This window comes from Vipera ursinii (assembly GCF_947247035.1).
Source record: "Vipera ursinii genome assembly, chromosome: 1".
Classification (NCBI taxonomy): Eukaryota; Metazoa; Chordata; class Lepidosauria; order Squamata; family Viperidae; genus Vipera; species Vipera ursinii.
Window position 1 is genome coordinate 348,008,849 of NC_139512.1, and position 16,550 is coordinate 348,025,398.

General features: G+C 43.0%; 1 protein-coding gene across 1 annotated transcript in view; it reads left to right on the forward strand.

Moving 5' to 3' along the window:
* Positions 1-16,550, forward strand: part of CLUH (clustered mitochondria homolog) — a 91,638-nt gene that overhangs the window by 38,106 nt on the left and 36,982 nt on the right. Inside the window, exons 3-10 of the mRNA XM_083379653.1 lie at positions 959-1,130; positions 2,709-2,852; positions 5,241-5,368; positions 6,665-6,819; positions 8,818-8,943; positions 10,313-10,460; positions 13,321-13,413; positions 15,015-15,709. Of these exons, the coding sequence (XP_083235779.1) occupies positions 959-1,130; positions 2,709-2,852; positions 5,241-5,368; positions 6,665-6,819; positions 8,818-8,943; positions 10,313-10,460; positions 13,321-13,413; positions 15,015-15,709 (1,661 nt within the window). The remainder of the gene's footprint in view (positions 1-958; positions 1,131-2,708; positions 2,853-5,240; positions 5,369-6,664; positions 6,820-8,817; positions 8,944-10,312; positions 10,461-13,320; positions 13,414-15,014; positions 15,710-16,550) is intronic.

Consider the following 16,550-nt stretch of genomic DNA (forward strand, 5'->3'; position numbering starts at 1 on the left):
CGCACGCACACACACACACACACACACAAAGACACACAACATCCATTCTTTCAGAGAGTTTGTTCACACATTGTGTTAAACCATGGTTTATTTAACTAGCCACAGTTGACTAGGTCCATCAACCCTAACAGCCAAGTCTCTATAACATTATAGGCAAAACTAAACAAAATTTATTACAGTTTAGGAGGAGAGGTGGACACTTTTTAAAGCGATTGTGTAACTTTGCAGAGTTTAAGTATTTGGGGTCCAAACTATTGGAAGGTCTCCCATAAGCACCATTTTAGTTAACTTTTTAACTTTAATTTATGGCCAGTGGATAATATCTAGACCTATTGTGGCTAATTGGTATCCAAGTCCTGATGGAGCAAAATGTGTGATCCAAGCCAGACCAGTACATGGAATTGCATGTCCAGAGGAGCCAAATCAAGCCATCTTACATATTCTTCACTACGTTTTCCTGATCCAAAAGCTGTGGATCATCATTTACAGAAGGAGTCATATCCTTGTTATTTGCATTTAGAATTCTTCCTCTTCTGTAGGATTTGAGATAAAGACCGTATTTCCTCCTGTTTCTGAATTAACATGATTATTCCTCGGCTTTTTTTTTTGACGGTTTAAAAAAATATTGAAATATTCCACCTTTTCTCCAAGAAATTTATTATTCAGGCAAGTGGCTGAGGAATTTGGGGCTTGATGTCCACATATCTTAAAGTTGCTAAGGTTGAGAAACACTAGTTTAGTAATTTGCTTACCTGTAGTTTTCTTAAGCTTGGATTAAGCTTTTATGCTTCACTTTTGTAGAGAAGATCTGATTTCAGTGTGTGTTTTGCTTTGAATGCCTGCCTTGTGTATTTTGAAAACACTTTTCATATGCCCTGCAGAAATCCTAAAGGAAAACTGAGGACAATCTTGGACAGTTGTGACCCTCTCTTCTCTCATCTCTTCCCTGCTCTGCCAGGTGTCCCCCCAAGAGATGGTTCAGGAGATCCACCAAGTTTTGATGGATCGCGAGGATACCTGTCACCGAACATGTTTCTCTCTGCAGTTAGATGGCAATGTTCTTGATAACTTTGCTGAATTGAAGACCATTGAAGGCTTACAAGAAGATTCAGTATTGAAGGTAGTTGAAGGTAAGAACTGATATATAAGGAGTAGTTGAAGGCAAGAGTTGCTATCTAGGGCACGGTACATGGAAGGAAAGGTCCTTCCTAGGAATCCATCTACCCATTTATCTCTAGATGGTGTCTCCAGATATCGTTGATTCCAAGCAGGTTGGCTTGGAATTTTAGGGGAACTGGTGTATCTGGATGGGCCATTTTAAAGAAGGTTGCTCTAACATCTGGTATCGGGGGGCTCCAGCATGCAGATGTTTCTCTTGATTTTCAAAAGATGGAATTGGTCAAGAAAAGTCTTAAAGATATGTAAGACTCAGAAAAAGAAAATGTGAAAATAACACAACAAAAGGAAACATTGCATTTCTTAGAGTCCAGCAGCTTATAGTGGCATTTGCAATAGTTTTTAAGTATTAGATAAACCCATGCAAAATATGGTTTTATTCTAGCAGTGTTCCAATATCTCAGGGGTTGCCACAAAGGGGGAGTCAAGTTATACTCCAAAGCGCCTGAAGGCAGGACAAGAAGCAACAAATATTTAAACAAACCAAGAACTAAAACTTGTCTAGTTTAAAGAAGAGAAGGATGAGGGGGGACATGATAGCAGTCTTCCAAAATTTGAGGGGCTGCCCCAAAGAAGAGGAGGTCCAGCTATTCTCCAAAGCACCCGAAGGCAGGACAAGAAGCAACGGATGGAAACTGATCAAGGAGAAAAGCAACCTAGAACTAAGGAGAAATTTCCTGACAGTTAGAACAATTAGCCAGTGGAACAACCTGCCTCCAGAAGCTGTGAATGCTCCAACACTGGAAGTTTTTAAGAAGAGACTGGACAGCCATTTGTCTGAAATGGTATAGGGTTTCCTGCCTGAGCAGGGGGTTGGACTAGAAGACCTGCAAGGTCTCTTCCAACATCATCATCATTATTATTAGTTTGATAAAGTAACTGTATTTGTAACTTACAACATTAAGTTGTTACTTAATGTTTAAGTTGTTACTTTAGTTGTTACTCAGTTGAAGCTGATGCACCCAACATTTTTAATATCCATTTTAATGTTTTGAATATTGCATTTCAGTTTCAAGTATCATAAGTCATGGTTTTTTTTTAATGTAAGTAGGAAGATTGGGTATTAGTGTAATAAAGAAACAAGATAGCTGAATACAGATAGTCCTTGATTTAAGACTATGACAGAGCCTGCCAAGTACAGTCGTAAATCGCGACAGTTGTAAATTGGGTCATCACACAACTGCCCCAATTTTATGACTTTTTTTGCCATAAAATGAATGCTGTGGGTTGTTAAGCAAACACATTGTTCGCTATGGGAGGTTTTTGCCCCAGATCATCGTAAATCATGCTCACATAACGGTGGGACACTGCAAATGACTGTAAACGTGGGTCAGTTGCCAAGCACCCAAAATTCAGTCACATGATCATCGGGGTGGGAGCTGGCCATAAGAACTTCAGAGCTTGGTCGTAAGTACCTTTTGGGGAGGTCTGTCGTAACTTTGAATGTTTGCTAAGCAACCTTTTGTAAGTTAGGACTACCTTTAGTGAGTTGGTTTTTTTAAAAACTTTTGTCTACTCCTCTGCATTCCCAGAGCCATATACAGTTCGAGAAGCTCGGATACACGTCCGTCACGTCCGGGATCTCCTCAAGAGCCTTGATCCATCAGATGCCTTCAATGGTGTTGACTGCAACTCACTGTCATTCCTCAGCGTCTTCACCGATGGAGACCTTGGAGGTATTGAGAAATAGGTGCTTCTCTACTGAGAGGAACTGTCTTGCTTAGTCCTGAGCCATTGGGGTTTCGATACAGTTCCTTCTGATGTGGCCCGCAGAGAAGGCGAGCCTAAGGCAGAAGCATACAGTAGCGTTCCAGGTGACATATGTGCGTTGTACCCTTGTAAGGATAGCTTTTCTTTAACTTCATTAGCCAAAGCTGTTAAAAATTAATTTTATAAATTTTGGCTGACTTTAAATTCCTATCAGTTCTAAAAGTGTAACCACCTTAACCTCTTTTAACAACCAAGTCAGCAAAAATAGATTGATTATCAAAATTAGGTTTTGTCGATAATCTGTGAAAAATTATGATAGATATAAGGCTGCAAGTAGCATCATATCACCACCCTTGAAGGGCCTCCCCCAAATTCTTCCCAGCCTCGCAAATCTTGCCAAGGAGTGCCAGAATCTGGTGCAAGTTGTTTTGAGTGGTTTTTCTTTTACATTAAAACAAATGACAACTTAATTTCCCATTTAATTTGGAAGGCTTGCAAACAACACAGATGGTGATGTCCATTGTACTCCTGTGATATGGTGCGTTGCTGATCTCTGGTTTATGCAGTAATACATTCAGTAGCGTTTAAGCCATTGAGTTTAAACATGTCTGTCATCTGACAAAAAAATAAAATAAAATAAAATAAACCTCAAAGGGCAGATTCAATGGACCACTAGGTCTTCTGCTGCTGTTAGTTTTCTATGTTTCTAGGTGACTTATTTGTCCTTTAAATAAAAGCCTTGGTCATATTTTTTTAGGTGTTTGGGAAGCCTTTTTGTAGAATAGCAGCTTGGCAACTGTATAATTGTAGACTTTGGACTTAATCTGAGTGACATGGTGGCCTAGAGGTCTAGCTCTCGCCTCTCAATCAGAAGACTGTGAGTTTAATCCTAGGTAGTGGCAGATATTTCTCTGGGCGCAATAAGTATTTGTCTGCTGTGCGTCAGGAAGGGTATCTGGCCAGTAAATGCTCAGCTCCATTCAGTCACCGTGATTCCAGCCTGATGCAAGGGATTGCAGGGTCATTAAAAGAAAAAGAAAAAAGACTTTGGACTTAATTGTCTTACCAGCCTGAACCTTCTGAAATGGTAATGCATTAGAGACCTTTTATTTGCCCTATTGACCAGACCCTTCCCTAAAATCCTGTCCTAATAGAACCACTGCAGAGAAAGCTCCTTATGGGGTTTGGTGAACAGGAACACTTTTCTGTAACTGCTGATTCAGTTATACAGCAGAGGTCTTCAAACTTGGCCCTTTTATGACTTGTGGACTTCAACTCCCAGAATTTCTCAGCCAGCGTGCCTGGCTGAGGAATTCTAGGAGTTGAAGTCCACAAGTCATAAAAGGGCCAAGTTTGAAAACCCCTGTCATATAGCAATAGGAATAGCACTTAGACTTATATACCGCTTCACAGTGCTTTACATCCCTCTCTAGGCGGTTTACAGAGTCCGCCTACTGCCCCCAACAGTCTGGGTCCTCAGTTTACCGACCTCAGAAGGATGGAAAGCTGAGTCCACCGTGAGAATCGAACTGCCAAACTGCTGGCAGCCGGCAGTCAGCAGAAGTCGCCTGCAGTACTGCATTCTAGCCACTGCGCCACCATGGCTTTTATGAATGCAGAATGATGATGAATTGGGGGGAAAAAACCACTTATTGCATACAGTTCAGCACCCCAGGGTCATCCCTAACGTGAGCCTTGGTCCCGTTCTTTTTCCCTTTTAATCTATCCAACTTCCAGATTTGGGATGCAGGGAACAAAAAAATCTAGTCCGCATGTAGAGATCTTTTTCACGGAGAGGTAGATTGTGAGACACTGCAAAGCACTGCTTACGAAGTGATTAAAGTTCATGTTTAAAACTGCTGGTAGAGATATCGAAGCACTGAGGGATCCCGTGCTCTGCTTCCTGCCCTACTTGCAGGGACCTAGCTGGTGGGGGCAGGGAGGAGAGAGAGATAGGTTGGGGTGCTGCAGGGTCCCTGGGGTCGGTCGTAAGGGTGAATGTAGCTCAACTTTGTTCATACGATTGCAGTGGCGCTGCAGCAGCTGTAATTTTGAAAACGTGCTAAGTAGCTACTGGGATGGGGAGGCCTGTCATAACTGCCAACAGTTATGACAGGCCTCCATTGAGGACTACCTGTATCCATTGAGGACTACCTGTATCAGAGAATGGAAGTTTTCTTGCCTTTTCTTTGTAAGGGCCAACTTTCCAGTCCTCATGGTCTCTTCTTGGAAGTGTGAATTGGACCACGGATGACAAGATGAAGTCATTTGTCCCCTTTTCTCACGTTCACCTGCTGGTGCTAATACCTCTTTTTTAAAAAAAAAAATCTCTCCCCCCCATGTTTTAATTCTAGACAGCGGCAAGCGGAAGAAGAAGGGTACAGAAATGGAGCAGATTGACTGCACCCCTCCAGAGCACATCTTACCCGGGAGCAAAGAGAGGCCACTCTGCCCTCTTCAGCCTCAGAACCGAGACTGGAAGGTAACATCCATAGGTCTGCAAGCAGGGAAGCTGGTCGTCACTTCCAGCACTTGTTTCAGGAATGCCCGCTTCCACTCACCTGTCCCCTCCCAAGTACCTTCCCATAAAAGAGGCTGTTACTTATTCTTCTGCAATTGGTTACTAGAAGGAACAAAGTCCAGAGCTGGGTCCCTCTTACATTTAAACCACTTTTCTGCTAAGGTGCCACCAAGACTACATGAAGGATATCATAAACACAGTGGCAACAGTCGAGAGACGGTGGTTTATTCCACTGCACTAAATATAATAGATAGTCCTTGAATTATGACTACAATTGGTAGCAGAATTTCCATTGCTAGGCAGTTATTAAGTGAGTCACGTCCAATTCTGTGATCTTTCTTCCCACGATTCACTGCAGTTGTTAAGTGGCTCTCTTGGTCATTAAGCAAATCTGGCTTCCTTCATTGCCTATGCTTGTCAGAAGCCAGCTGGGAAGGTCACAAATGGCAATCACATACCCCTCGGACACTGCAACCATCATAAATATATCTGGTTGCTAAGCAGCCACATTTTGATCATGTGACTCAAGATGCTACAACAGTCATAGGTGTGTGGACTGGTCATAAGTCACTGTTTTTAGTACCATTGTAACTTGGAATAGTCCCTAAATAAAGTTATAAGACAAAGACTACATGTAATTTGTAGTTTGTAAACTCTGGTTGAACATATGTGATGTGACTAAATCTCTTCATTCCAATTAAATCATGGTTTAGGCAAATGAGTACACCTACCCAATCACTATCTCAAAATATTGTGCGCTGATAAAACGCAAAATAATATCAGAGGCCACATTAGAGATGTGGATGAATGAAAAATTCTGGGAGTTGGAGTCTGTGTGTCTTAAAGTTGCCAAGGTTGAGAAACTCTGGTCTAAAATTTGAGACTTTGGAAACAGTTGAGGACAGAAAGGCAAGTGGAGACAAAACTAATTTGGGAATGTATAGGAATTCTTGCAGCTGTCTCCATGTAAGGTGTAACATACCAACTGAGAGCTTTGGAATTTACCATTTTAATTCAGAATGTGTCTGGAATACAGATCCTTGAGTTATTAAATTATTATTATACCAAAAGGAGAGAGAAACCACAAAGCCATTGATTGATTGATTGATTGATTGATTGATTGATTGATTGATTATCTAAATTGTTTACATGGTGATTTTGCTCTTTTTTTTGTCACTCCCAAAAGGGAATGTAAATCTGTGGCTCTTGCTCACCTTTAAATTTTCTCTCTTTTATCTCTGCCCATAACTCCTCAAGCCTTTGCAGTGCCTAAAAGTCCTAACTATGAGTGGCTGGAATCCACCACCTGGCAATCGCAAGATGCACGGAGATCTCATGTACTTGTATGTCATCACGGTAGAAGATCGACATGTCAGCATTACCGCATCCACCCGAGGTTTCTACCTCAATCAGTAAGTAGCTAAATATCTGGCTTTTTTCTCGGTTCCCTTGTCAAATGCCATATGGTTCGTTTTGATGCTGGTCTTTCAGGGCCTCATTTGGGGGTCAATTCCATTTTTGGGACTCGGCATGTGTCTCTTTTTTGGGGTGCACATCTGTCCTTTGAGCAAATGACTTCTCATTGATTTTGGGAGACAGGCTGTAGGACCTTGCATTAAGTTCACACTGTGGATAGAATTTGCCATTTCTGATGATTACCGCTTTTTTATTTGAATTTGGAAGATTCCAGTGACATTTCTGTTGTTCCTCTGTTCTAACCATAATGCTGTTGCTTATATCACCAAACTGCTCTTCATTGACAGAGGTATGAGGGCTGCATGAAAAGGACAGTGCTCCAAAAGAGGGCAAGGTTTGGGAGATCTTTTTTGAGGGGAAAAAATAAGGCATTTTAAGAGGTAAAAAGGGCCTCTGCAATACCAGAGACACTTATTTTGACCTTTAAACCAGGGGTCCCCAACCTATGGGCTGTGGCCCGGTCCTGGGCTGCAAGCTCTTGGCCAGCAGGCCATGGAAATGGCTGGCTGGTGTGCACATGCGTAGGTGCACATTTTCCCCCACTCACACTAGTGCCCATGGCCCTGTTTGCATAGGCACATGGGTGTGAACGGGGCCACCAGCAGTGGGAGGGTTGCGCAGGCCATTTACGCATGCGTGAATGGGGCTGTTAGCCGCAGCAAGGGGGTGCACGGCCGTTTGCACATGCACACGCTGCCAGCACGTGCTGCATGAGCCAATGGGGCCACTAGTGCCATGCCAGTGCACATGGCCCCATTTGTGTGCGCATGCACACCAGTTTTGAAACTGCTCTCCTTCCCTCTGGGCCATGAGCCCGGAAAGGTTGGAGACCTCTGCTTTAAACTAGCCCCCATATTTGGTCCCAGTTGGGCCACAAAATGAATGCTGGCAGGTTGCATAGGGATCCTGTGCCATCATCTTCGTACCACCAAGTAGAGGAAAAAGGGCAGGCGAAGAGAGCACCAATTTTTGACACACCGGTAGTCCTAGACCAGGGGTAGGCAACCTCGGCTCTTTTATGACTCGTGGACTTCAACTCCCAGAATTCCTGAGCCAGCTATGCTGGCTCAGGAATTCTGGGAGTTGAAGTCCACGAGTCATAAAAGAGCCGAGGTTGCCGACCCCTGTCCTAGACTTACAACCTGTTGCTTAGCAACTCTTCCCCATTACAATTGACCCGAAAATGGTGAGTGACAACCCAGATTCGAAGTTGCAATGGTCAGGCCCTCTCCCCAGTCACACGACCAGACTTCAGGGACTTGGCAACATGGACCTATTTATTGCCATTTGCAGCGTCCCTTGGTCACATGACCCTGTTTTACAATGGTTTGGCCGAAAACTGATGCTTCCGCTTTTTGACAAAAAAACCATTCCCCTAGTGAACCATTGGTTTGCTTAACAACTTTAACATTCGCTTAATACTTGCTGCATTCACTTCATGACTGCTGCATTTGCCCCAGAATTGTGACTGATCCATTTTGTGACCGTCATGACATACAAGCCTAATAGAGCCTGCCCATTCATATGGCATGGGCTACTCATATACCCAAAGAGCCAGGGGGACCGGGGAGGCTTCGAGCCCAAGGAGTGTTGACCGTGGATCTCTTTTTTGGGGGGAAATGGGATGTTCCTCTTGAATCCTGGACTTCCAAGCTATGGAACGTAATGCTTCTTTACACAGGTCAAATTGGCAATCGAAAGCAGAATTAGTGGGAGCCCATTCCCCGTGAGAAAAGTTTGAGTTGAAAAGTTGAGTTGGATCAGATGCCACGTAACTAGCCTGTTACATCCAGAATCTGCAGAATCAAATCTCGGGTTGACTTCTGGTTTCCTGAATGATTCGGTGGCTGTTTTTCTCACTTTGCCTGGGTGAAGGTTAGGCTGTTGCTAGCCGTGGTGTTGCCGCTAAGTGTCTTCATCTTTGTTCCTCGCAGGTCCACAGCTTATAACTTCAGCCCTAAGCCAGCTAATCCCAGCTTCCTCAGCCATTCCCTGGTAGAGCTCCTGAACCAAATTAGCCCAACTTTCAAAAGGAATTTTGCAGCTCTGCAGAAGAAACGGTAATGTTTCTCTATTAGCCTTTTATAGTCTCTCTTTCTCTCCCTCTCTCTCCCCCGCCCTCTCTCTCTCACACGCACACATTCATGTACCCTTCAGGGGTGTCAAACTCAATTTCATTGAGGGCCGCATCAGCATTGCGGTTGCCCTCAGGGGGCTGGGTGGGTGTGGCCTGGGTGGGTGTGGCCTACTGGGTGGGTGTGGCTAAAGTACGTATGGCCTACTGGGTGGGCGTGGCCAGCTCTACATCATTCGCATCAAGGGTGCCTATGGAGGAGGAGTGGGACAGATCTGAGGGTCTCTGGAGGAAGGAGGGTCTCTGGGCCAGGGCCAAGGCAGTGGGGGCCGTTCCCTCACAGTTTCCAGGATGGTTTCGCGGGCCGCATGAAACTACTTCACGGGCCGGATCGGGCCCCTGGGCCTTGTGTTTGACATGTCTGCTTTATACATTCCAGCTGAGGATCACTGTTTGTTTTTTTCATTTGTTTCCTTTTCATTCTTTCTGTTACAAGCATTTTAAAGATGCACAATCTTATTATTTATTTATTAGATGTTTATCCTGCCTTTATTGCTTCAAAAGTAGCTCAAGGCAGTGAACATACTTGTTACTCCTTCCTTCCTTCTATTTTCCCCCCACAACAACCCTATGAGGTGGGCTGGGCTAAGAGAGAGTGACTAGCTCAAAGTCACCCAACCAGTTTTCATGCCTAAGGTGGGATTAGAAGTCATCATTTCCTGGTGTCTAGGCCAATATTAATTTTATTTTAACCTGTATATATTGTATTGTTTTAATTTGCCCTGTAAACCGCCCTGAGTCCCTCGGGGAAAAAGGCGGTATATAAATCGAAATAAATAAATAAATATCTTACATGAAACTGGCTGTTTATTTATTTTTGCCTATTGGTTTGTAATTCTTGCTTTTTTGCTAGTAAAGCACCCAAGGCAAATAATAACATTTAAAAAAAACACAGCGTAAATACTTAATACCTCATTTCAAAACCCACACAGAAAAAGCCTAGCTGGAGAGTTATTATTATTTAAACATGTATGCTGCTGAATCATTTGGGCTCTTGATAGCATACAACAAAATCAAGTACAGTTAAGAACTTCCACAATAAACTAAAACAAAATAGCCATAGTAAAGGAAAAGACAACAGGTTTTGTAAAAGAGGAAGCTTGCAGTCAGCAGAGTTACTGGAGACGCTTGGATTTAAAGGGACTTAGACCTTTAAAAGGAATGAGACCCACAACTTTTAATTCCATTTTTAAAAAATATGTTAAATCTTAGTTTGAAATTTGTAGACCTGGTTGGGGGGGTGTTTTAGAAGAGGAGCAGTACTAATTGTTGTGTTTCATTTTATTTCCAACCAGGGTCCAGAGGCACCCACTAGAGAGAATATCCACCCCCTTCCAAGTATACACGTGGACAGCTCCTCTAGCAGAACACGTCATGGATTGTGTGAGAGCAGAAGATGCTTATACCTCTAGACTGGGCTACGAAGAACATATCCCGGGACAGGTATAAAGACACACTGGGCTTTGTGGATTTCTTCATTTGCTTTTACCAGGGGGTCTCTACATTCCATTAATTCTAACTGTCCATGAGGCAGCATTTTAAGTCTCCTGGAAAAAAAATCTTATTTTGAGAACCAAACATCTTGAGGCCTGATGAGACCAAAGGAAAGCTGATAACCTCTAGGCCGTTTCGTATACCACCAAAAGATCCAACAGGAGTTCCTCCACAACAAAGAAGAGAACAACAAAGCCATGTTGTCACTTATCCATACATTGCAGGAATATCCAAAAAGCTTAGGAGTATTTTTAACCAACACAACATGCGTGCCCACTTTAAACCCAAGAATACAGTAAGGCAGAAGCTTGTCCACCCCCAGAATAAAACAGCCAGACACAAACTGAGCAATGTCGTATATGCACTACAGTGCAGTGAAACACATGCAGATTATATATTGGGGAAACAAAACAATCACTTCACAAGCCTGTGTCACAACACAAAAGAACAAACCCACGAGGATAGGATTCAGCAGTCCATCTGCATCCAAAATAGAAAGGTCATTCTTTTGAAGTTAGCAAAGTCCACATTCTGGACAGAGAGGGCAACTGATTTGAAATAGCAATACTACTTAAGACTTATATACTGCTTCATAGCGCTTTACAGACCTAAGTGGTTTATAGAGTCAGCATATTGCTCCCAACAAACTAGGTCCTCATTTTACCGACCTCGGAAAGATGGAAGGCCAAGTCATCCTTGAGCCAGTGAGAATCAAACAGCTGGTAGTCGGCAGAGTTAGCCCGCAATACTGCAGTCCAATCACTGTGCCATAACAACTCAGAAAGAGGGATCAAAAAGGTTAAAAAGGTAAAGTTTCCCTCGCACATGCATGCTAGTTGTTTCCAACTCTAGGGGCTGGTGCTCATCTCTGTTTCAAAGCCGAAGAGCCAGCGTTTGAGGACGTCTCTGTGGTCATGTGGCCGGCGTGACTAGAAGCCAAAGGCGCACGGAACGCTGTTACCTTCCCACCATAGTGGTCCCTATTTTTCTACTTGCATTTTTACGTGCTTTCAAACTGCTAGGTTGGCAGAAGCTGAGACGAGTAACAGGCGCTCACTCTGTTACGCGGCACTCGGGATTCGACCCGCCAAACTGCTGACCTTCTGATCAACAAGCTCAGCGTCCTAACTCACTGAGCCACCGCGTATCTCTGTGAAAATTGAATGGTGGTGGTGGTGGTGGGAATACGACACCACTTCTTGTTTAAACACAGTCTTTTCAGTAGTCCTGGTGGAGCAGTGGGCTAATGCCTCCTTAAGTAATACCAGCTGCCTGCAATTAGTGCAGGTTTGAGTCCCACCAGGCTCAAGGTTGACTCAGCCTTCCATCCTTCCGAGGTAGGTAAAATGAGGACCCAGATTGTTGGGGGCAATAAGCTGACTTTGTAATAATGCCGCTTGGGGGGGGGGGGCGAAAGCCCTAATAAGTAGGCATATACATAGAATGAAGGCTACTGCTAAGCTTGTAAGCCGCCCTGAGTCTTTGGAGAAGGGCGGGATATAAATGGAATTAAAATAAAAAATAAATAAATAAATAAAATTTGCGCTGTGATTCAAATAACCCTGAGAGTACAAATAATTCCCAGAGGCCTCAATGACTCTCAGAGAGCTAACAACTGACCTTCAGAGTGCTAACGACCAGATGACTGCAAAGAATATAAATCCTTCTATTCCCCACCATTCAGTCAGAACTGAAGAAGCTTCTTGGGTAAGAAGTGAAACGTTTTCAAGGAAAGAAAACAAGAAAGTCCAATTGCCTTTTGGAAAAGCACCTTTGGGAGAACATGACCCAGGTGATTGAGAATCTCCATAGACAAAAAAAAAAGCCCACAGTTTCACTGTACTGAAATAACTATTTTAGTTTTGAACTGTTTCATCTGTTTATTTTGACACACCTTAACAGTTCTTTGCAGTCTTGAAAGGTGCTTTTAATGCCTGATTTAAGGTTGTAACTCGGCTCAGTTTCATTTTAAGGTCTTTGTTGAAGTGTTTGTTATGTCTCCTTCCATTTGGTCAAGTGCTTTGAGAAGCCTTTTTAGGGACTAAAACCCTATTTTTTAAAAAAACAAAACACTGATCCTTTAAAATCGCTTAGTGAATAAAATACATTATATGATTCACACGCAATAAATCATTGTTTTAACAGATCTTGGGTTAGCAGACATTTCTCATTTGGAAACTGTTCACATTTAACATACCATTTGTTGTTTTTGATGTAGTCTGGATTTTTTTTTCCATCTTTGTTAATCACTGTCATTTGTGTCAATTTACAATAATACAAATTATAGAAATCAACGCAAATTGAATTTAAGTGACATGTACCCGCTCTCTTCAAATTACTCAAAACAATTTACTGTAGTATTTTAAGAGCTGCTCAATTATGTTTACACACGAGGTAATAATGTAGATGCAAAAAATCACTTCCTGCCTTCTTAAAATAGAAGTTGCTCTGTGAGTGTGATAGGGTTTTTTCCCCCCTAAATTTGATACATAAATTTAAACAATGAATAAAAAGCTCACAAATTCTTCTCTTGCAAATGAGCCACGTGCCTGGTTTTACTGTTGAGAAGCCACCATTTCCTGATCCATTTGAACTGGCAAGGCACAGATAATCCTGGTTAATATGGTAGAATAAAATGCAAGAGCTCAGCTCAAAAGGGAAATGTGGTTTCAAACAGCCAGAAACAAATTCAGTGAACCAGAGAGAATATCAGATTGCCATCTTCTGTATTTCTGCCCGACGTTGGAAAGTTGCTTTCTTTGCGTGCTTGCATTTAATATATTTAGCCTCTTCCCCCATCTCCTTTCAGACCAGAGATTGGAATGAAGAATTGCAGACAACCCGAGAACTGCCACGAAAAAATCTGCCGGAAAGGTTGTTGAGGGAACGAGCGATCTTTAAGGTAAATTTCAAACCCTGCAGGGAAATAGACAAATCCAGAAAGAGACGACAAAAAAAAAGCACAACTACAAGTTTCTAGTCCTTATGGGTTAGGAAGGATGACACCTAAGACAAATTTTATTTTTTGCGCTCAGTGCTTAGAAATACTAAATGGAAACTGGAAAGCTGTCTAGTGAGGCTGCTTTTCAGCAAGACCGTGGAATCTGATTTAAGGCAAGACACAGTAGTAGAACTGCCAGCCCTACAAGATTAATTTACTTCCTTTGGTCAATAATTAAAGTTTACACGACTAATCCCCTTCCAGAAGTCGGTTGAAATAAGCATTCTATTGCTGGAAGCAAAGGTAAATTGCAAAAGGCTGGATATTTCTTGCATAAGAGGTGACTGCGGCTGTTTTAGTCCCAAACTCCTGAGATTCCCATGAAGAAAGAGATCATAAGTTAGCGGTCAAAGGTTAGCGGTTTGTAGTTTGGCACACCAAAAGTTCTAAGGTTAATCCTTAGCTTCCGTAGTTAAATTCCAGATAATGGGAGATGCAAATAGTCTGTCTGACTAAGAGCAAAAGAGCAGAATCCTAGCTTAGCATCAGAACTGCTACTTTGTCCAAAGTTCAGTCAATAGTATCTCCAAGGAGACTTTGAGGGAATAGTAATGGCCACGACCAGTCAAGATAGGCCAAGAATTTGCAGCCTAAAACCACTGGATTGCAACTTTTACAAGACCTTGCTCAGACTATGCTGGTTGGAATTGGTAGAAGGTGAAATTACGTACATCTGGAAGCCACCAGGTGACCAGCTTCAGCTGTAGGAAGAATCAAGCTAGTTCAGTCTTTCTTGCTCAACCTCGGCAACTGGTACCTTTAAGATTTGTGGACTTCAACTCCCAGAATTCCCTAGCCAGCATGGCAGTAGAAGTACACGTAAAGTAGAAGTTCATCCGCAGCCTGAGTTCTGGGGTTAGAAGTCCATGCGTCTTACGGTTGCCAAGATTGAAAAGCACCGAGCTAGATGAATCACACCAGCTTCTAAATTCCTGTAGTTGATGCAGTGAACAATTTAGTCTTCTTCAGTTAGCGTTAGGGCCCTAGTTCCTGACCCTGGGTCTGTATATTGGAGGCCTAGAATGTAAATAAGAAGAAGAATTAAAATGAGGTCCCCTTTTTCAAAATGTTATTTCATGATAGTATTTTCTTTGTTATATGCTGCAGGTTGACAGGGCGGAATCCAAGAAAAAGCTTTTCTCTTTTCATTGTGATCTTGGTATATCTGGGAGGATTACTTTTTTAATGTACAATTACAAGAATGAAAAAAATCAAGCTTATAAATGCAAATAAAACAGTTATTAAAACACAGTATAAACAAAGGATTGTTCTAGGGAAAATAGTAGGCTATATGCCACCTTGAGTTGCTTAAAAATAAAACTAAGATTGAAAGGGGAGGGAAGGAAGGAAGGAAGTTAGGAAGGAAGTTGTAACTTCAAACAGTCACTGAATGAACTTTGTAAGTCGAGGACTACCAGTACTTGGAAACTAGAAATGCCTAAATTAAGGAATGCCACTATTCTCATAATCTAGTCATCATTTGATTGTTTCACCCATCCCAGGTTCACAGTGACTTCACCGCAGCGGCCACCAGAGGTGCAATGGCAGTCATTGATGGCAACGTGATGGCCATCAATCCGAGTGAGGAAACCAAGATGCAGATGTTTATCTGGAACAACATCTTCTTCAGCCTGGGTTTTGACGTCCGGGACCACTATAAGGACTTTGGAGGAGATGTGGCTGCTTACGTGGCCCCAACCAATGACCTCAATGGGGTCCGGACATACAATGCTGTGGACATTGAAGGACTGTATACCCTGGGCACAGTGGTGGTGGACTACCGGGGGTACCGGGTGACAGCTCAGTCCATCATTCCAGGCATTCTGGAACGGGAGCAGGAACAGAGCGTCATCTACGGCTCCATAGACTTTGGCAAGACAGTTGTCTCCCACCCCAAGTATCTGGAGCTGCTGGAGAAAACCAGCCGGCCGTTGAAGATCCAGAAGCACCTGGTCCTAAATGACAAGAGCGAGGAGGTGGAGTTATGTTCATCTGTGGAATGCAAGGGGATCATTGGCAACGATGGGCGCCATTACATCCTGGACTTGCTCCGCACCTTTCCCCCTGACCTGAATTTTCTACCGGTGGAGGGGGAAGAAATGCCCGAAGAATGTCAGAAGATGGGCTTCCCCAAGCAGCATCGACACAAGCTTTGTTGTCTCCGGCAAGAACTGGTCGATGCCTTTGTGGAACATAGGTGAATCCCCTTGGTATTTCTTTCTCTTTCGCTCCCTGAGTTTGCTCCCATCGTACCACAGGTGACCGCAGTTGAGCCCAAAATGTCCATTTGGTCTAAGCAAGACTAAGTGAATGAGTGGATTTTGCCCTATTTTACAACCTTTCTTGCCACAATTGTTAAGCGAATCACTACAGTTTAAGTTAGTGCAAGTAGTCCTCGACTTACAACAGTTCATTTAGTGACCATTCAAAGTGACACGGTCATTGAAAAAAGCGACCTGTAACCATTTTTCACATTTACAACTGTTGCTCCCTACGTTTGCTCTCATCTTACCACAGGTGACTGCAGTTGAGCCCAAAATGTCCATTTTGTCCATTAGTCTATTTAGTTTAAGCAATGACAAGGTCACTGAAAAAAGTGACCTGTGACCATTTTTCATATTTGCAACTGTTGCAGCATTCCCATGGTCACGCGATCAAAATTCAGCTGCTTGACAACTGACTCGTACTTATGACAGTTGCAGTGTCCCGGGGTGATGTGTTCAGCTTTTGTGACCGTCTGACAAGCGAAGTCAATGAGGAAGCCAAATTCACTTGACAACCGGGTGACTAACTTAACCACTGCAGTGATTCCCTTAACCACTGTGGCAAGAAAGGTCATATAATGGGGCAAAACTCACCAAATGTCTCGCTTAGCAACAGAAATTTTGGGCTCAATGGAGGTTGTAAATTGACGACTACCTGTACCATGGTTGTTAAGTGAATCTGGCTTCCCCATTGACTTTGCCTGTCAGAAGGTCACAAGAGGGGATCAGTGTCACCCCAGGACATTGCAACCGTCATAAATACATGGCAGTCGG